A 22,550-nucleotide genomic window follows, 5' to 3' on the forward strand; every position below is an offset into this window, starting at 1 on the left:
TTTGTTCAATGAATAATGAAGACAGCAAAGAAGAAAGCTGTAGGTGAGAAGCGGTGTATTAGCGGCTTGCTGCAGCAACACAACCAGGAGGACTTTGAGTTGGATAGCAGACGCGCTACCGTAAGTACGCAGCTTTGGCTTCCAAACATTTGATCGCTTGCCCGTACGTGCGTGCCGCTATGTGCATGTCACGTACGTAACTTTGGGGAAATATATGTGCTGTATGAACTTTACGGAGGTGAACAATACTTTGGGCTGTGGGATTGAGTGTGTTGTGCGGGTGTTTGGGTTGTATTGGCGGGTTATATGGACGGGAGGGGGGAGGAGTTTGTTATGCGGGATTAATTTGTGGCATATTAAATATAAGCCTAGTTGTGCTGTGGCTAATAGAGTATATATATGTCTTGTGTTTATTTACTGTTTTAGTCATTCCCAGCTAAATATCAGGTCCCACCCGCCTCTCACAGTATCTTCCCTATCTGAATCGCTTCCACTGCCCTCTAGTCCTTCACTCTCACTTTCCTCATCCACAAATCTTTCATCCTCGCTCAAATTAATGGGGAAATCGTCGCTTTCTCGGTCCGAATCGCTCTCGCTGCTGGTGGCCATGATTGTAAACAATGTGCAGATGTGAGGAGCTCCACAACCTGTGACGTCACGCTACTTCCGGTACAGGCAAGGCTTTTTTATCAGCGACCAAAAGTTGCGAACTTTATCGTCGATGTTCTCTACTAAATCCTTTCAGCAAAAATATGGCAATATTGCGAAATGATCAAGTATGACACATAGAATGGACCTGCTATACCCGTTTAAATAAGAAAATTTCATTTCAGTAGGCCTTTAACGGCTGCTGTATGCGGGGTTTGGGAGAACATACCAAGTTATGGCTGCTGTCCTTTCTTCATAGTTGGCTTGCAGTACTAAAAGGGGACCTATTATGCAAAACCAACTTTTCTTACCTATTGGTACCTGCTGTTGTGAATTCGGGATCTGCATATGTCCCTAAAATTTGAAATCAAACCATGGAAGCATTGCGGAAATATTTATAAAATAATCTTGCCTTCCTTCATACTTCCACTAAACGATACATTTTGGAATTTGTATTGTCCACATATGGTAATGTTTTACTCGAATAACTTTGTGCTTGTCCACCGTCGTAGTCCGACACTGTAGTCAATAACCTCTTTCTTTTTCTCTCTATCCTCATGTTGTGGGGCAGACTGGCTCATACAGTACATGCCAGAGCTGGGAATCGTTGGACACCTCATGATTCGATTACGATTCAGGAGCTACGATTCGATTAAAAATGTATTATTGATGCATCTTTAATGTACATGTATGTACTGTATATTGATGCAGTTTTACATTTCTTTTTGGTTCACTAAATAAGCGTTAACCACTTGCAACTTTCAAAAACAGTGTTGTAACAAGAAACAGTTAAATTAATTACCATCACATTTATTAAATTATAGAAAAGTGTGCAAAACTGGAACATAAGTGCCCTAAAATAAAGGAGCTGGTCTAATTTCTCGATGAGGTGGCTCGCTGCAGTCAGCCACATTTTAGAACTGTCGGCATTACATTATATAAAATAAATAAATCGTTTATTGAGGTTTACTTATCGATTCTTATAATCGTCCATGTCCAAAATGTATTATTTCCCCACCTCTAGTACATGCACATGTATCCTCCACTGTTGCCATTTCATATAGGACGTAGCGTATAGGTCAAACTTAATCAGTCCGTAGACTCGCTATGGAAGTGCTAAAAACTAAAACAAAGATGGCGGGGAGAAGACGCTGTCGATGTGGAGCCATGTAAATAAGACGGTGCATCCTGAAGTGGTGGTCAGAAAGCAGCTTGAAAACAGTCTATAAAACATAATCCATGCAACATTTTGACCAAAGAACCACCATTACATGTTATGTTGTATTTTAAATGTATAAAAATCTTAATATGACCCTTTTAAGGTGTCACTTAGTTACAAATATCAATACAAACAACCGTTTCAATCAATTGTTTACGTTGCATGTAGGCCTGCAACTAACAACTAATTTGATAATCAATTAATATGTCGATTATTACTTCGATTAATCGATTAATAATCGGATACAAGAGACAAACTACATTTCTATCCTTTCCAGTATTTTATTTAAAAAACAGCATACTGGCACCATGTTCTTTCAACTTGCCAAATAAAACAAGGCAAATGTTACAAAAATATTTTTTTATAAAGTGCACATAACATTTATATTTTTTCTCAACACAAAAAACATTTAAAGTCTTCCTTTTAAATAAGGAGCCAAACATCATAAAATAAATAACCAAAAAAATAATAAAATGTATAAAGTGCACTCCTGTTTGTAGCTGAACGTTAACAGTTAAGAAAAACACATTTTTGTTTTGAAAATGTTCACATAGGAGGCCTTTCCAATCATTGTCAAACATTAATAATAATAACCTATTCAAGTCTTCAGTTTAAATACGGGAGGTGATTTAGCTGAAGAACAGATTAAATAACAAAGAAAAACATAACACAAACCAAGTGTTTCACAGGCTTTGCCAAATGGCTCTTTAACAACAGGCCAGGGAGGTAGAATTGAATATGGATCCGTCCCACCCCGGCAACAGCCACTTCGATCGGCTGCCTTCCGGCAGACGTTTCAGAACCATGCGAACCCGCACAAATAGACTCAGGAACAGTTTCTACCCCCGGGCCATAACTGCACTAAACGCAGCTAAATTGTAAAAAAAAAAAAAAACTCCCTCACGTGCAACATGAGGAAGCCACCGGTCAATCACGATCCGGGACTGTGCAATCAGCGATTACATGCCAACTGAACAATATTTATCATATTTATTCACACAATTAATCCACAATAAAAAGCTTGCACAGCTTAGGAGGTAGGAAATGCTGACTCCCACCCCCTTAGCACACTGGGATTCAGCATTACTCCTCTCTAGTCACTTTATACTTTTTACTGTCTCGTTTTCTTTTACATTGCCTCCTAGAGTGGTCTTAGGCCACATTGTATATTTCATATTGTGTTGTTTTTGTATATTGTGTGGTTTCTTCTTTTTTTAAAAAAAAATGCAAAGTACCTCAGGGAAGCAATCTAAATTTCGTTGTACCTGTACATGCACAATGACAATAAAGATCATTCATTCATTCATTCTTGGAAGCGATGTTGCCTGCTGCAGAGAAGAGGCGCTCAGATGGTGTTGAGGTGTCAGGAATGCACAAGTAGGACTTTGCTAACCTGGCCAAGGTGGGATATCTATTGTCATTAGCCTTCCACCAATGTAATGAATTTTCTTCCTTGGGAAGGGGCTTCTCTCCAAAGTATGTGAGGACCTTGTTCCTCACTAGGCTATTGGGATCCTCACCTTCCCCCTCTCTATGTTCTTCTTCACTGCTGGTATCAGAATCAAGAAGTGAGTCAAGTAAAGAAAGAGGAGTTGTAGGTGCAGGAGCAGCCACAGTAATGGTGGAGGTGACACTGTTTTGCTCATGGACACCATCATACTGCTGCTGCTGATCCCTTCTCACTTCGAATGCCTCTGTTTGCACTTTGGCTTGCACCTTAGACCTGCTCAGGCGTCAGAAATGTTAGTTTTCGGAATCTCGGGTCTAGGGCGGAGGAGAGGATCACCGTGTTCGGTGCTGTGTCAGAGAAGGTAGTTTCCTTCTTCCATCGCTGTTGAAGCTGCTCTGTAGCAGTGACTTGGAAAGCCTGCACTGCTGCTGACTCGAAGACAACTGTCTAGGTGGACTTCACGAGTGGAGGTACTGCGGAGATTGTCGTGTATTTTTCCCCACTCATAAACACAGTGGCATATTCAAAGGGTTTAAGGGCTTTGGAAAGCTCTTCAAGTAGGTTCCACTGGTTGGCTTTTAAGTCAAGGTACCGTTTGCCTCTCTGTGTAACAGTCGAGTCGGACACCGTGGCAGTTACAGGCCACCTTTGCTCAAGCAGTCGGCTAATCATATAAAATGTGCTGTTCCATCGAGTGCTTAAATCTTGAACAAGCTTGTGCTGGGTTGTTCCCATTTGTTGCTGTTTTTGTCTGTTTGTTGCAGGCTACCTCACTTTTTCTGAAATGTTCCACAAGACATCTTGCAGCCCCAACTGCTTTTACAATGTTTGAGTGCTTCAGTGAAGAATTGATCACTAGCTGCAAGGTGTGCCCAGCGCAGCGGACTGAAGACTACCCATGCTTCTCCTCAAGAAGTTTTGCTGCAGCCACTATATTGGCACCATTGTCATGCACAATAGCAATAATTTGGCTTGGGGGAATTTCAAACCTGGCTACTACCTCTTCCAACCATTCTGCAATGTTGGATGCTGAATGGCTTTCCTCTAGTGCAGGGGTGGCCAACCAGTCAGAGACTAAGAGCCACTTTTTTTTACTGTGTTACTGCAAAGAGCCACATCCTACACATGGGCACACATGAACATCACCCCATCCCTTCCTCATGCACACGCACGCACGCGCGCGCGCGCGCGCGCATAAGGCTCGCGAGCCGCGGGTTGGCCAGCCCTGCTCTAGTGGCATGGTCGTAAGGCAGATTGACTTCATGTTCCATTCGTCTCCAATGTAATGGCATGTAATGCCAAGGTAGGCTTCCGTGGCAACACTTGTCCACACATCAGTAGTGAGAGCAATTTTGCTCGGGGTGGCTTTAATGTCAGTCTTCACTGCTTGGAATGTCTGCTCGTACTTCCTCTCCATCAGTTTGGTAAAATGGGTCCTCGACGGAAGAGTGTAACCAGGGTTGAGGATGTGAATCATTTGTCTGAAACCGTCATCATCCACCATTGATAGTGGCCTTATGTCAGTTACCAACATATTCAGGATACCATCAGTCAGTGCAGCCGCTTGCTGTGGTGTGCAGACCTTCCTTTGTACGAAGTCGCTAATGTTGGCTTGTTTCTTTCTGAAATGAGAGAAACCATATAATGAACGTACATAGTAGCATCATTTAAATGTAACTCAATACATACCTAGTTGATTTATTTATTATTCATTTTTTATTTTTTTTATTAATCAATCTAACAAAATAATACACAACAATACAATAATAATGCAATCCAATTCCAAAACCCGACACAGCAACATTCAGAATAGCAATAAACAGAGCAATTGAGAGGACACACAAACATGACACAGAACAATCTTAAAAGTAGTGAAACAAAAATGAATATTATCAACAGTATCAATATTAGTAACAATTTCAACATAGCAGTGATTAAAAATCCCTCATTGACATAATCATTACAGACATTAATAAAAAAACAAAAAACAACAACACAGTGGCTTACACTTGCATCGCATCTCATAAGCTTGACAACACACTGTGTCCAATATTTTCCACAAAGATAAAATAAGTCATATTTTTGGTTCATTTAATAGTTAAAACAAATTTAAATAATGGACCCCATATTCCAATATATGACTCATTATTATCTAAACTAAATGCAGTTTTTTCTACTGATATCATCTTCATAGCTTGTGTATACCAGTCAGAATGTGTTGGACTATCAACATCTATCCATTTTTTTAATATTACCCTTTTTGTTATAATGCATATTGAAAGAAAAGCATTTTTACTCTTTGATGACACGTTACTAAATTGATGGAGATCCCCAAGAATACAAGTTTGCAGTGTCATTGGGATGTTTATATTAAGGAATATGATTGCTTCTTTTGTTGTTTTCAACCATAACTCTTTTATTCTCTGACATTCCCACAATAAATGAACAAGAGTTGCCTCGGCTGCCCGACACTTCATACATAACTTGGTATCTACTACACCAATTTTAAACAGCTGAGAAGATGTAAAATACAATCTATTCAAGATCTTAAATTGAGTCAGCTTATCTTTAATGCTTCTAAAGGGCTTATTGACACTTTTCCAAATATTGATATGATATGTCTCTCATCTAAAATGTTTAAGTCGATCATCCATTTCCAAACACATGCATCATTTGCATTTCTAGTATGCTTTTTTATCCTGCACTACCATGAGCTTATGTAACAAAATTTCGTTCTTATCTGTGCTGTAAAGTTCAAATTTGAATGACAATAAAAAGGACGTCTAGTCTAGTGTTCATGTATTATTCCATAAACTAGTTTAATTAATTTCTTAATTGTATCTTGATTAAAAAGTGCATCTTCCAGTTCATGGCTATTTAAAGACATACTTTCAGAGGATATGCATTTATTTACAGCGTGTTTTAAAGAGATACAATTTAAAAAATGATTTCTGGGTACATTATATTGATCAACTAAATCATTGAACGGTTTAAAATAGTTTGTATTAATAATATGATGAGGTTTAGTAATATCTCTGTCTTTCCATGTTGTCCATTTAACCAGATTTGTATTAATTATGATATTAGGATTGTACCAGGGGCGTCACTAGCTTTTAAGGACAGGGGGGGCTTAGCCCCCAGGAGATGCACAGGATGCGAGCGAACGTAGCGCACGAGCACAAAACTTCACAAACGGCTAACAGAGACTTAGAAATTAATCATTGTTATTATTATTATTTAAATCGGTTTATTTTCAATCTGTGTTCAGTACAACAACAAACATGGGTTTGCACAGTGACATTTTGTTTACAGCATCAACAAGAAACAATTACTTGCATGATCCTTCAAGATACACTGAAACACAATGAAAGTCATGGCATTAGCCTCTGTTATTCATTCACAACATAGAGGCTAATGCCACAACTTTAGCTCACAATACTATAATTGTTTGTTCCCAAATATTTTGAAGTTGCACAGATTACATTTTGGACACATATGTGACTAAAATGGTTGTAAATTCAAGCCCTGGAAATATTACTTAATTACTTGAATTAAAGCAATATCTGGATCGGGATAATTTGGCTTGTGTATATATATATATATATATATATATATATATATATATATATATATATATATATATATATATATATATATTATGGCAAGCCGTTAAGGAAATTAAATATATATATGGAAGTCTGAATAGAAATGAGAAACCTTTATATATACTGTAAATAAGAAAGACTTAGAGTCCGTCTGCTGATCTGAAAAAGAGCCAAAGCTCTGTCAAAGAGCTGAGGGACCATCTTCAAAGTGCAATGCTGAAACAAATAATGCAAACAATAAAATGTAACTTCCAGGGTTTGAGATTAACGTAGTCCCGTCATCCCGGGGACGGTAAAAAAAAATGCACGGGAAGAAATTAAATGCTCCCCGGGACGATGGCTTTTAACAATTTTTTTTCTTTTTATATATTTATTCATTTTACATTTTATATTAAATGTCTTGGTTTTTCCTCCCTCTGAAAATCCTATGAAATGTTTAACAAGCCATCCTATAATAATACAACAGCTATTAATGTAACAATACAATAAAACAAATATATTTAATGATGTTTTTTTCATTATTTTAACAATAGGCTAATGCATATTACTTTATATAGATTCTAAAAGAAACACAAAACTTAAAAACAAAATTATTTACAATTGCAGACACAAGGTTCTTGTTCTGCAGTGCTGTGTGCTAATGTGCTTCGTACATCTGCAGGACCGCAAGCAAGGTCGCAGAGAAAATGCGGACTGGATTTTGAGTGATGTGGGTATTTTCTATATGAACAAGTCCAAGGACCGCAAGCAAGGCCGCAGAGAAAATGCGGACTGGATTTTGAGTGATGTGGGCATTTTCTATATGAACAAGTCCAAGGACCGCAAGCAAGGTCACAGATAAAATGCGGACTGGATTTTGAGTGATGTGGGCATTTTCTATATGAACAAGTGGAATGGATTGGATAGCGACACACAAAAGGGGCTCTCTACCTTACACTATGAAGTGAGGGGAAACTGATTGAATAGTGACAGGTTATATGATTATTTATTTAAACTCATATCCGGGCCACTTTATAATGAATATGTCGGCATGTATTTGTAAAAAAAAAAAAAAAAAAAATGTGATTTTTTTTTTTTTTTTTTTAACACCAAATTATTTAGGGGGGCTTAAGAACATTTTAGGGGGGCTTGAGCCCCCCTAAAATAGGCCTAACAACGCCAATGGATTGTACTAAAGCGGTTGATTTACAAATGTAATTGGGTTGATTCCAAGTATTTTCTGACACAGTTTTAGAATGTTAAAGGTGGCGAAGTTGGTAGAGTGGCCGTGCCAGCAATCGGAGGGTTGCTGGTTACTGGGGTTCAATCCCCACCTTCTACCATCCTAGTCACGTCCGTTGTGTCCTTGGGCAAGACACTTCACCCTTGCTCCTGATGGGTGCTTGCATGGCAGCTCCCTCCATCAGTGTGTGAATGGGTGAATGTGGAAATACTGTCAAAGCGCTTTGAGTACCTTAAAGGTAGAAAAGCGCTATACAAATATAACCCATTTATCATTATTTATTTCTATTGGGCTCTGCCTCAATTCATTAGGTATTTTTTTAATATAATATAAACTCCCCACATCAATGTCCAAATTCATTAGCATTTTTTTTTTCTATGTTGATCCAGTCCTTATCTGCAGAAGAATGGAATAAGTGGCTTGTTTGTTCACAACCGAAGGAGATACAGTATAATAATGTAAGAAGTTTGGTAATTGTAGTCCTCTATCTTGTGTACAAGACAATCTTAAGTATGAGCATCTGGCCTTCTTTCCACACCATATAAAATGTGATATCATTGTTTGTATTTTCTCAAACCAACTTTTATTAATTAGGACAGGCATCATTTTCAGTATATAATTAACTGCTGGCAGTATACTCATTTTTACTATGTTTACCCGACCCCAAAGTGATATTTGGAGACGTGACCAGCGTTCCATTTTGGATTCTATCTTATTTTTTAAATGTTTAAGATTTAGATCTCTGCTTCTATAAAGGTTTGGTGTAATATACAGTCCTAGCTATATGATTTCTGCCTCTTTCCATTTAATTTTGGAGTTCTGAACTTGTGATTTATTGCAGTGTTTATTAAGTGGTAATATTTCACATTTGTCCCAATTTACTTTATACCCTGATAAACCGCCATATTCCGTGATGACATTATTGATATAGTGAAGAGAGGAGTCAACAGGTAGAGAATTATGTCGTCACAATACATCGATAGCTTACTGAGAGCCAATTTTTATACCATGAATATTATTTTCACTTCTTATTTTTGCAGCTAAGGGTTCAATAACCAAATTAAATAATAATCCAGATGCAGGACATCCCTGTTTTACTCCTCTTTTTAACGAAAAAGGTTATGAAATATGATTATTTGTTTTGACTGATGCCATGGGCCTTGTATAAAGCATCTTAATCCATTGTATAAAATTATCTCCAAATCCAAATTTACGTAATGTGCAAAACATAAATGACCAGTTTATGCAGTCGAATGCCTTCTCCGCATCAACAGTAATACTGCTGTGGGATAAGGGAGACTTCTCGCATAATAGATAACATTAAACAATTTCTTGTATTGTCTGAAGATTGTCGACCTTCCGTGAAGCCAGTTTGGTCAGTATGAATTAATTTTCCTATTACATTTGATAATCGTGTGGCTAAGATTTTTGCCAGGATTTTATTGTCCATATTGGCTAGGGATAAAGGATGATAATTACTGCAAATCAATGGGTCTTTATCCTTTTTATATATCAATGAGATATGAGAAAAATTAAAGGTTGTAAAAAACAATTGTTTATTAAATGAAGATTGGTACATTTGTAATAATAGAGGAGACAAATCGTCACTGAATATTTGATAAAATTCTGTATTGTAGCCATCAGGGCCAGGAGATTTATTTTTTGCAAATGAATTTATAGCTTTTTGAATTTCCATTAATTGTATAGGTTCCTCCAGTGATTTTTTGTCATGCTCTGATAAGTATGAGAGTTGTATTGCATTTACATATGACTGCATAGCTTCTATGCTACAATCTTTCTCATGCTTATATAGATTTGTATAAAATGTTCTAAACGTTTCATTGATTTGCTTGGGATCAACAAAAATACTACCATCTGAAAGTTTAATATTAGATATATGATTTCTAGTCATCTGCTTCTTTAATCTTAACGCAAGGAGCTTTCCAGCTTGTTCGCCGTATTCATGAAACTTTAATTTTGCCCTATTAATTTTATATTCAACCTTCTGCTTTATTATATTATCATATTCCATTCTTTGTTTGCAAAGTTTGATCCACGTTTCCTGATTATATTGTTTGGACAATGTGTCCTGTAATTGTTTGATTCCATTCAATAATTCATTTTCATCAGCACGTTGTTTTTTATTCTTAAAGCTTGCAATCCTAATAAGTTCTCCTCTTACACAACACTTACGTGCTTCCCATATTGTGGAGATGTCAGAAACAGAATCCTGATTTTTTTTTAAATAAAATCTGAAATAAATTATTTAATTTGTAATTTATTTTCCTCACTTTCTAATAAAGAAATATTAATTTACCATTGTTTGAATTGGGAAGTGACTGGAGGAAAGCTTACGTCGATTTGAATTGGACTATGATCAGAAATAATTATTGGGTGAATTTTAGCCTGCACGTTTTCTACAATTGCCTTAGGAACAAAGAACATATCAATTCTTGAAAATTACTGATGTCTGTTTGAATAAAAAGTGAAATCCTTCTCATATGGATTTAAGGTTCTCCAAATATCTATTAGGTTAAGAGTTTGCATTAATATCAGAAGAGCAACAACTGATTTCTTGGGTTTAACAATCTTACCAGTTGTATCAATATTTGGATTTATTGTTAAATGTAGATCTCCACCCATAATAATATCAGAATCAACAAATTCTGCCAATTTGAGCTCCATGTCCCCAAAGAAAGAAGGTTTATCATCATTGGGTGCATATAAGTTTACCAGTGTGGTATTTATATAATAATTTCTGACGTAAAAGGCACATTTTTTTCATAACATTACTCCCTAGTTTCTCTTGTTATATTCTTATTTTTAATGTTATTTTTATTCTTATTGTTGCTTTTTATTTTTATTCTTATTGTAATATTTTCTATTTTATTTCCATTTACACCCCCCATTATTTACTTTTTAAATTCGATTTCAATTCTGTACACTGCTGCTGGAATTTAAATTTTCCTGAGGGAACTCTCTTGAAGGAATCAATAAAGTACTATATATCTATCTACAGTATCTATCTGTCTGTCTGTCTGTCTGTCTGTCTGTCTGTCTGTCTGTCTGTCTGTCTGAATGCGCCACCACAATTAAAAAAAAAAAGCTAAATGAAATAAATGGACATTGGTGGATGCAGCATACACCAATAATAACACAGAAATGTAATTTAACAGAACTGGATCAGATATTGTACACGTTTCTGTTATGAATAATAAAGGATTCATTTTAGGCTGCCTCTGAATAATTGTATGAAAAATTCCAGCACCTTCATAACGTTTAGTTATACTAAAGCGTCACTCAAATCTAAATAGATGTATATAGCTTTATTTGGCCCGGCTACATTGATCCATTATGAAACGAACCTGAGATATTTCTGTCCGTTACGTTTATTTCGAAATTGGTAACCGTGCGTTTTCTCTCTCAAAACGGAGTCAAATGTGCCGAAGACATATTATCAGCCCCGCGTTGCAACAAAGGATAACGTTAACGTTAGTCACAAAAAAGAGCTGGCGTGCTGAACTCATGAATGCTTGTTGCGACTCAAAACAACACAGAAAATTAAGTCGTCGCACTCTCCAAAAAGTTCCTAACACTCTGAAAGTTAATACACAACAGTTGCTGCTGCGCTTCCTTAAAAAAATATCCTCGTCAACAAAAGATTAAAAAACACACAAAGACGGACACAAGGGATCAATGTACCCTGACAATGGACTTAAAAAGTTACGTACCGTGAGTTCTTCCCTTCTTCCATGGCTCCAACATGTTTCCTCTTCAGGTGCTCCCGAAGTAATGTTGTACTTCCGTGCCATGCGAGGTCCATGCTGCACATTTTGCAGGAAACTGTCTTCTTTGAAGTCTTTTAAAGTAAAATGTTCCCACACTTTTGACGACTTAGGTCGTAGACTTTTCTTAATTGAAGCATTAACCTCCAGATGTTTCTCCGCTGAACTATCGGTACTGTTTTCCTCCGCCATTTTTCGAATGTTTCCAAGCAAAGGAGACGGCATCGTCACGTGAGCTGCACATAACACATCATTGGCTGGCTTACTGCCCCTCATTAGACGTGGCCGCAGCGCATGCGCATAGCATAGATCCAACGAATCGATAACTAAATTAATTGCCAACTATTTTTATAATCGATTTGAATCGATTCAATCGATTAGTTGTTGCAGCCCTAGTTGCATGGTCATAACATTCATGCACTTGAACAAGCCACTTGAAGCCAGCAATTGTTTGCGTAAATCCTTTACAACAAAAGTTGTGACGGCTTCTATTACTGTATCTTAATGGCCTGCGGAGAAGCAGACAGTTGTGTTGGAAACAATATTATCTTCATTAAAATATTAGTGGTGAACATGAAAGTGGTTAAACATAATGTGAAAAGGTTCTGTTTAGATTAGATTGAGTGTTCTCAATAATTAAATGACTTAAAGATATAAAGATATTTACACTTAGTACCAAATTAATGTCAAGCCTTGCCAATGCTAATTGTTTACAGTTCCCCACTCTCCAAACCCTGGCTTGTGACATACTGTACATGTATTGTATTTCTAGCTCAAGACCTGCTCAACTGTAAAAGTGTGCCACGTGTTGATCCTGGCAACCAGATGATCCGTCAGCAACTATTTGCACAGATGCTCTCAACTGTGAGAATACCTAGTGACCCTTATCCATCAGTCTCTAGAAGTCAAAGCAGTTTGTTTTCATACACGACAACCGTAGACCCAGCTTTAGTCTCAGGAATCAGTCACACGACACAGAATCGATACAACCCACCTTTGCAGGAGAAGCCTGCACAGTTGTTATCTACTCAAGTGTCAAATCCAAATGACGAACTATCCTTGCCTTGTTTAGACTATCTACGACTTCCTAGGTGTCTCTCTCCGCTAGAGCCAATCACCTCATTAGCAGTGGACAAGCCTGTCGATAACATCAAGCAGCAGTTGTCTCAATGTAGAAACCCCTGGCTCCCAGAGCAATCTGCATTACTATGTTTTCCTCTCAGTGACGTGGAAGATAAAAGACCGCCTTCATGTAATCTTAGTCAGACGGACTGGCCAATGCAAATCCTGGACCATAAGCAAAGTAGACCGTGTACTACAAATCGAGTGCGCCAAACTGCTGCTGAACGAAAGTCTTACCCTCACAGGATGAAGAGAACTTTAGAACAGGAACAAAGTGTCACAAAGGAGAGTCCTGTAGCTTCTAAGACGAGGAAGGAGTGTGCTGATGACCCACCAGTCGCCGCTCGTTCAGTCACTGAAGGAATAAAAAGTCAGAAATGCATGAGCGTCTGTTCAGTTAGTTTGTCAAGGAACAATATCTTAGCAAAAGAAAGAAATAGATCCAGTGGCCCCTCAAAAGCACTTTTGGAGGCAAGAACCAAATGTTCACAAATATCAAATGCAAGTCAAACTGGCATCACTAATAAGGGGGTCAGAAAAACAACTGGCAAGCCACTAAGCTGCAAAAGGACAAAGAAAGCCAAGGATCCAAAACCCGCGGCATGCCCTCCTCCTGTTGCATCCAAACAAGCCCCTTTAATAAAGCCAAACCGTGGGAGATCGGCCAAAATAAAACCCGCCTCTCAATTAATTTCAAAGTGTGAAAACAAGAAGAAAGAATTGGCAAAGATGGAGCTGGACAAGAGCAAAACAAAGAGAAAATGTCAGCAGGAGAACAGAAAGGGAGTGAAGAGAAAGGTCCTCCTGGAGAAGATTGGAAGTGCTGAGAAGACGAGTGTTGAGGCTGCTGACTATAATCTAAAGCCTGAGATGGACCAACAAGGTAGGAGATGTTTTTGTTGTACATTTCCTTATGTTCGCCCATTAGGTCATTGGTTCAAACTGAAATACTAAAACTGTTTAAAAAACATTTTAGGTGTAAAAATGAGATTACAACTACATTATTAAGATCTGGCTACAGTAATACACTTCAATTTGATGGTGTAACACAGAGATAAGTATTGTTTGTGTTGCATACCTGTAAAAAATAAAAAAAATTAAAAAAAAGGTTCTGAATATAAATAACAAAAATGTTTAACTTTGAAAAGGTAAAAGCTCATGGACAAGTTGAACAAAAAATATAAGGACACTGCTTTGAGCGTGTGTCTGCTTGCTTCACGTAACATATTTTACACCCTGCTAACCAGCATCCCCTGCAGTGGACATTTGTTGGTGGTTTCTTTTCAATTTCAGAGTTCACCTGTTAGGAGTATGCCGATCACATTGACCACTAATCAGTATCTGTCAATTACCGTAAACAAGTATGTGATCGGCCAATGCCGATAAATGCTTTTCAGTGCTGATAACAAAAGCAGATCCCTACTAGGTGAAATTGTATTGGGAGGGATATATGCTACCAATCGTCCATGAGTGACATCAGCCGATACCAAAAACCAATGCAAATCACATGTATTAGCTGTAAATTGTTCCATTGACTTTTGATGAGTGCTATTGACAGTTTAAAAATATCAACAGAATATTTTAAGTAGTTCCTTAGATTATTTTATTGCATATAAAACATATGCAAAACAAAATCAATAGTACACAATAACTAAACAAAAGCTAAAACAACCAATTTATTACACTTTTAAAGGTAATGTTTTTGCCCTCAAAGTCCATCTGCATGGACTTTGGACATATTCCCTAAAAACAAAAAAAGATTTAGAGAAAATAAATGTATCGCTTTAATCACTTGGTGTGGAACATGTTTAGTAGGGGTCTAACAAATAACCGATATGAATCTGATATCCAAACAAGTGAGTGCATTGATAAACGGGTTCCGGGATCGATACAAATGTAAAATAAAGACTATAAAGTTATGAACCAGTTGTGAATCTGCTTGAGATGGGAAAAATGATAGATTTTACGATGCATTACAATTAGAACATGAACGATTATTAACAAGGACATAAACGTGTGTGTGTGTGTGTGTGTGTGTGTGTGTGTGTGTGTGTGTGTGTGTGTGTGTGTGTGTGTGTGTGTGTGTGTGTGTGTGTGTGTGTGTGTGTGTGTGTGTGTGTGTGTACAGTCGTGGTCAAAAGTGTACATACACTTGTGAAGGACATAATGTCATGGCTGTCATGAGTTTCCAATCATTTCTACAACTCTTATTTTTTTGTGATAGTGATCGGAGCACATACTTGTTTGTCACAAAAAAACATTCATGAAGTTTGGTTCTTTTATGAATTAAACATGGGTCTACTGGAAATGTGACTAAATCTGCTGGGTCAAAAGTATACATACAGCAACATACATGATCAATTTTGGTGATGTAGAAAAGTTAAAATCAAATTAAATTAGCTTCATGGCATAGCCTCTTAACTTTATGTGAGTGATTATGATTGACGACACCTGTTGACTTCTCTGAGCCCATTTAAATAGGGCTCATGAGATGCAGTCATTAGACTCGGTTACAAATGCGACAATGGGAAAGTCAAAGGAACTCAGCACAGATCTGAAAAAACGAATCATTGACTTGAACAAGTCAGGAAAGTCACTTGGAGCCATTTCGAAGCAGCTTAAGGTCCCAAGAGCAACTGTGCAGACAATTGGTCGTAAATATAAAGTGCATGGCACAGTTTTGTCACTGCCACGATCAGGAAAAAAACGCAAGCTATCACCTACTGCTTAGAGAAAATTGGTCAGGCTGATCAAGAATCAACCGAGAACCACCAAAAAGCAGGTCTGCAGTGAATTGGAAGTTGCTGGAACACAAGTGTCAGTGTCCACATTGAAGCGTGTTTTGCACCGCCACGAGTCCAGGCTACCATGCAAGAAGGAAGCCTTTGCTCCAGAAGCAACACCTTAAGCTTGCCTAAAGTTTGCTGCTGATTACATGGACAAAGATAAGACCTTCTGGAGGAAAGTTCTGTGGTCAGATGAACCAAAAATTGAGCTGTTTGGCCACAATACCCAGCAATATGTTTGGAGGAGAAATGGTGAGGCCTTTAATCCCAGGAAAACCATTCCTACCGTCAAGCATGGTGGTGGTAGTGAGCCTCTTTTGCTGCCAATGGAACTGGTGCTTTACAGAGAGTAAATGGGACAATGAAAAAGGAGGATTACCTCCAAATTCTTCAGGACAACCTAAAATCCTCAGCCCGGAGGTTGGGTCTTGGGCGCAGTCGGGTGTTCCAACAGCACAATGACCCCAAACACATGTCAAAAGTGGTAAAGGAATGGCTAAATCAGGCTAGAATAAAGGTTTTGGAATGGCCTTCCCAAAGTCCTAACTTAAACCCCATTGAGAACATGTGGACAATGCTGAAGAAACAAATCCATGTCAGAAAACCAACAAATTTAGCTGAACTGCACCAAGAGGAGTGGTCAAAAATCCAACCAGAAGCTTGTCCGAAGCTTGTGGATGGCTACCAAAAGTGCCTTATTGCAGTGAAACTTGCCAAGGGAAATGTAACCAAATATTAACATTGCTCTATGTGTACTTTTGACCCAGCAGATTTGGTCACATTTTCAGTAGACCCATAATAAATCCATAAAAGAACCAAACTTCATGAATGTTTATTGTGACAAACAAGTCTGTGCTCCAATCACTCTATCACTAAAAAATAAAAGTTGAAGAAATTATTGGAAACTCAAGACAGCCATGACATTATGTTCTTTACAAGTGTATGTAAACTTTTGACCGTGTGTGTGTGTGTGTGTGTGTGTATGTAAACTTTTGACCGTGTGTGTGTGTGTGTGTGTGTGTGTGTGTGTGTGTGTGTGTGTGTGTGTGTGTAAACTTTTGACCGTGTGTGTGTGTGTGTGTGTGTGTGTGTGTGTGTGTGTGTGTGTGTGTGTGTGTGTGTGTGTGTGTGTATATCCATCCATCCATCAATTTTCTACCGCTTGTCCCTTTCGGGGTCGCGGGGGGTGCTGGAGCCTATCTCAGCTGCATTCGGGCGTAAGGCGTAAGCATGTTTAGCTATTCCTCGTTCTATAGGGATGATACTTGTAAGAAACTTACTTTATTTGTCGCCATGAAGGCGAGGATTAGTGCTTTAGAAGTAGCTAAAACACTGCAGACTGTGGGTGGTCTTTAGCCGCTAGCTAGCTAGCCATGATTTAAAGCACCCTTTTCCTGAGTGCGTTTCAGTGTTATAGCTTCACCTTTATCGTTAGTTTTTAAGCCAAAATGCGTCCATTCTCCCTTTTTTGTTTACACACTGTGTCTGCTTGTAAGTACTTTGTGATTGTGGGCTGACGAACATGCTCGTCTGCTCATAAACCAGCAATGACACGATGACGGTTGTTACTAAATCAGTCACAGTAACAACCTAAATGTTATGTCATCACTGCACCTTAATCGTAATCTGAACTCGGAAGTGAAGAACCACCCACCTCTTTCAACGCGCACAGCAGGCTGCAGGAATGTCTCCTCTTTTCACGGCGAAAAATAGTCCTTTCTTCTCGGGAGAACAACTTGCTTTGAACCTGATATTTACATAAGGTAGACTTTCTTTTGTCCATTTCTGCTCGCTTGTGGCTTATCAGTAGCAAGTGAACTGGAGCCAAGTTCCCCCGCTACGGCATGGCAGGAGGGTCATAAAGGAAGTGTTCGCCTTAATCGCCAGTTAAAAAATGTGTGCCGTTATTGATATTTATAGTCAACGCGTTATCGTGTTAACTTTGACAGCCGTATATATATATATGTGTATATGTGTGTATATATATATATATATATATATATATATATATATATGTATATATATGTATATATATATATGTGTGTGTGCGTGCGTGCACTAACATCCAAAAAACGGAAATGATGCAGTAACCAAAGGAGCCTTTTATACATAGTTTTAATAATTAAATATAATACATGTCTAATATAGAATATTAATATACAATATATTAACAACATACAATTGAATAATACCAACGATATAAGTAAAGATGCATAAATAATCGATTTAAAATTGAATCGAAGCTTCTGGATCGTGATCGGACTGTGAGGTGCCCAAAGATTCCCACCTCTACTTGAAGCCATGTCTGCTCTGCATCGACAAAGCTCTCCATCTGTCTCTCTCTTGCTTTCTCTTTCACTGTGGGGAAATAAACACGTAACACAACCAAGAAGTATTGTGAAGGCTACCTCGTCCCAATTCACATCTCTGCGTCGCGGCTGGAGGATAAACTGGGGGGGAGTAGAAGAGGGAATGACAAAATGTGTGTCACGGACACAATTTATGATGTATATTTGTTTCTTTGGCTAAAATTTAGGCTGATTGTAAAAACTGTTTTTTTTTTTTCATTGTTAGAGGTTCTTCAAAGGTGACATTATGCACTAATAAATGACATGTTTTGATTAATATGCTGAACAAAAATACTATACTTACAGTAAGCCTATTACATAAAGAAAGTTGGAACGTTCTACCTCAGTAGCATGCTCATTTTTCCCAGATTTGAGCCTACACAGACTTCCCAATTTATATTTATTTTACTTTATTCGATTTCTTTAATTCGAATTATTTAATTTGGGCAAGTGGTGAAATTGGATAGTATTTGTTTTGTTAGATATTCTAAAAATGAAATTCCTCCTTCCTTTATTTGTTTCTTTAATTCAAACATATGCCACTAGTGAAAATTTAGTAATTATCATAGGCCTGGGCAATAAACAATGTTTGTTTCTCCTCTTGCTCCGACATATGTTTTGCTCCCAGAGGCTTTCGTAGCTTCAACCCTCCTACTTGCCTCCTTTGCAGAGATTCACACACCTAGCAAAACACGGCTAACGAGAGCGAGACATGTGTTCCAAAGAAAATAAAAGTGTTGTCAGTAGTTTAGATTTGCGGCAACACGCGTGGAACAAATGACTGCACGCTGTAAAGTTTGTTTTAAAAATGCAAGAGCACAACAAACGTATCTGTATCTGAAACTGAAGCCTCCCGCCGAGTGCAGTAAATGCAACTCTTTACGAGGTGACCAAGACCGCTTACTGTGGTGGAATCATTTACACAAGGGGTATGATGAGAAAGAAGCACAATGCACAGAACGATCACTAAAGCAGTAGCTTTGCCCTTCGCCAAGATGTGGTGTACTTAGAATGGAAAAAGCTGCATTTATCCACTTACTAAAACTATAGTCCTCTCAATGTTTTACTTTATTTATTTGCATACAATGTGCAATATTAAAATTTTGTGAACAAAAGTAATTTGTATAAGAGAAGTATTGTCTTCCAGAAGAAGCTCTTAATTTAGTTTTTTTTTTTAAAAATGATTTCATAAAAAGTATAATTTATATCTGCATTGTCTAAAAAGAACAACATTACTCAAAATGTTTATACAGTGTCATTTCAAACTACCAGTTTTTGATCAAACAAAAGAAAAACTTGTTTTGAAATATCTCTGTCATTTGTATTCATTGGTTTCTATAAAAAGTAGAGGAAAAGAAAATCGGAAAAATTTGTCAACCAAATTTTTGGTGATTTTATTTTTAGGCTATATCACCCAGGCCAAATTATAAGTTTGTTTTTATTGTGAGAGAGGGGCTTTCCAAAGTGCTTTAAGTTCAAGGTGTTACAGTAATAAACATAATGACATAGTTATGTATGTCATGTCAAAAGCTGCACAAATACTTGTTTACAAAAAGTGTGTTTATTTGAAGATGAACAGTGCCACATTTATACAGCCAATTGAGGATATTGTATAATGTAAAATAAGTCTAGTTATTTATTTATTTTTAAACTTTTTTTTTTTTTTTTTTAGCAAGAAGTGGGGATTAGAGCTATTCCACCTAAAAAGCCCTTTAAATACCTCCAAAAAGGTTTGATGTTCTATACACAGGTTGTACATATGAATATAATGTAGTAACAAGCACATTCCTGTTCTAATGTATTATTTACCATATTTTTGTAATTTCAAGCATTTTTGGCAGAGAGCATCATACATTTGCCATTTCCTTCAACAACTAATCATTGCAGACTTCATGAGAGCCAACAATGACTACTTTTGGACAAATGATGATCCAGAACCTTATATTTTTAGCTTCAATATACAGAGGATGAGCTACAAGTTTTAGAAGCTTAGGTGCTGAACAGATCCAAAACACTAAACCACCATGTATCAGTATTGCTAAGTACTGAACAAGAAATTACAAAACAGTCACTTACAATGAGTCGACTGGAGGAGGTTTATATCTTTCAGCACAAGACTCGTGTTCCTGTGATAAAAAATGCTTGTAGCAAACAAGCATCTTCTCGCGTCCTCCTAGCGATGTCTTTGGTTTTAAGATGAATTTCAAAGTTGACCAATTTCTCGTCTTATAGCCACAACCTTCTACTACACAAGTGCAAGGCATGATTAATAATCCAGCATAAATTTACCAACTCAGAGTCGATGCAGCAGCTCAGTATGTCAATAGCTGCAGTAGCTATGTTACCTATGTGATCAAGGGACTGTCTTACTAAAAATAGTTACAATAGTTAATACTTGGTTAAAACATGTACTGTAAATAAATTATTGTTGGCGTTTTTTTTAATGTTTGTAAAGGGTTTTATAGGCAGAATAAATGACTTTCATTGGCTAGATGGAAGTCATACTACATCGTTTATTTACGATGTAGAATGCATAAAAGAGAAAGCTGTATGTCTTCTTATTTTACATGGAGATTTTAGATGATATGCACTGTTTAAAAAATTGCAGTTCGGCGTGGCGAAGTTGGTAGAGTGGCTGTGCCAGCAATCGGAGTGTTGCTGGTTACTGGGGTTCAATTCCCACCTTCTACCTTCCTAGTCACGTCCGTTGTGTCCTTGGGCAAGACACTTCACCCTTTGCCTCTGATGGCTGCTGGTTAGCGCCTTGCATGGCAGCTCCCGCCATCAGTGTGTGAATGTGTGTGTGAATGGGTAAATGTGGAAATACTGTCAAAGTGCTTTGAGTACCTTGAAGGTAGAAAAGCGCTATACAAGTATAACCCATTTATCATTTATCATTTATTATTTTAAACAAGAAATCTAATGTTTAGCCTTGTCCTAATACTTGATAATGATACTTATGAAATGAAATGAGTTTATTTCGGTCATATAATCAACCACTGTGTGTGATCAATTTAACAGCACAGATTATACATATTAACAATCATACACATACACACACAAAAAGAAAAATAATGACCGAAAAAGGAATAGGCTGAAGCCAAGGCTTATATTTGCCTATCCTATACATTCACTGAAAATTAGATTGCCTGGAACATCAACGTTCAAAAAATCAATGGGATGAAAGTAATCGTTGCTATATTTTATAATTTTCCATTATTTCACCTTTCAAGGCTTTCTTAAACCTTAACAAAGAACTACATGTCTTCAACTCATCACTGAGCTTGTTCCACCATTTAACTCCTAAAACTGAAATACATTTGTATTTTATACTTGTTCTTACTTTACATATTTCAAAAATCAATATCCCCGTAAATTATAGTTTTCTCCTCCTAATTTAAATAACCTAAGCATACAATCTGGAAGGCTGTTGTTCTTTACTCGAAACACAATTTCCATTGTTTTTAAAAACTATCTGAAACACATTACAACTTGTGAATAATGGATTGGTAGGTTCATAGTAGCACGCTTTGTGTATTATTCTAATGACCCTTTTTTTTTTAGTTTAATTATTGGGTCTATGTTTGTTTTATAAACATTTCCCCAAACTTCAACACAATATGTTAGATATGGAAAAATAAAAAGCTTGTGATCAATCATGTGAGTTTTATTACAGAAGCAAAACAGTCACAGCGTCACAAACTTTGTTTACTTGTCAATGCAGCTGACTTTATTTGTATTGCTTGTTTACCTGAGTATGTTTTACGTAACACAGGCAACAACCAAGGTTCCTCCCCCACTGACAATGAAGCTCACCGGCAGAACACAATGCCCTCAGAGCCCGACATAACTGTTCAGAACTTTGCCGCACACATGAAGAGCGCAGACTGCGCCAGAGAAGAAGACATTGAGGTAGACGTAACTTCCTCCCCGGAAAAAGCGACCCCCATCTGGCCATGTGAGTATACGATCAGACCGGATCCCCCTGACTTAAGTGAAGAGGAGGAAGCTGATTTTAACGTGACAGTGGATTAGGCACAGTGGTCGTTTTCTATGTTGTGACTGGTTGTCAATGTGAGTGTTCTCTCCATTCAGGTTTAAGTTTCATATTCTGTACAGCTTTTGATTGGGTGGCAGCTTGTGCACAATACTTTTATATATTTCCAGATTCTTTGTTTTATGTATTTCATGTTTAGAAAAGTGTTGGCTATTGAAATTATAAATGTTTAATTTTTGTTTGCATCTTAAAATGTAAAATAAACATTATTTAAAGCCTGTCTTTAAAAACCAAACGCTTTTTGTCTTTTATTGTGATATCACAATGTTCACATTTTTGCATGTTTTTTTTTTGTATCTAAAAGTAGC

The 22,550-nt window shown here is 37.4% G+C and overlaps 1 protein-coding gene across 4 annotated transcripts in view; it reads left to right on the forward strand.

The window, feature by feature from the left end:
- LOC133633931 (uncharacterized) overlaps window positions 1-22,471 on the forward strand; it is an 88,816-nt gene extending 66,345 nt beyond the window's left edge. For 3 of the 4 annotated variants that reach the window (XM_062026760.1, XM_062026759.1, XM_062026758.1), the window contains 2 exons: window positions 12,702-13,934; window positions 21,961-22,471. In XM_062026760.1, the coding sequence (XP_061882744.1) occupies window positions 12,702-13,934; window positions 21,961-22,220 (1,493 nt within the window). In that variant the 3' untranslated portion in view covers window positions 22,221-22,471. The remainder of the gene's footprint in view (window positions 1-12,701; window positions 13,935-21,960) is intronic. The other variant, XM_062026761.1, reaches the window with a different exon arrangement.
- Window positions 22,472-22,550: the final 79 nt, after the last annotated feature.

Source organism: Entelurus aequoreus, linkage group LG18, assembly GCF_033978785.1.
Source record: "Entelurus aequoreus isolate RoL-2023_Sb linkage group LG18, RoL_Eaeq_v1.1, whole genome shotgun sequence".
NCBI lineage: Eukaryota > Metazoa > Chordata > Actinopteri > Syngnathiformes > Syngnathidae > Entelurus > Entelurus aequoreus.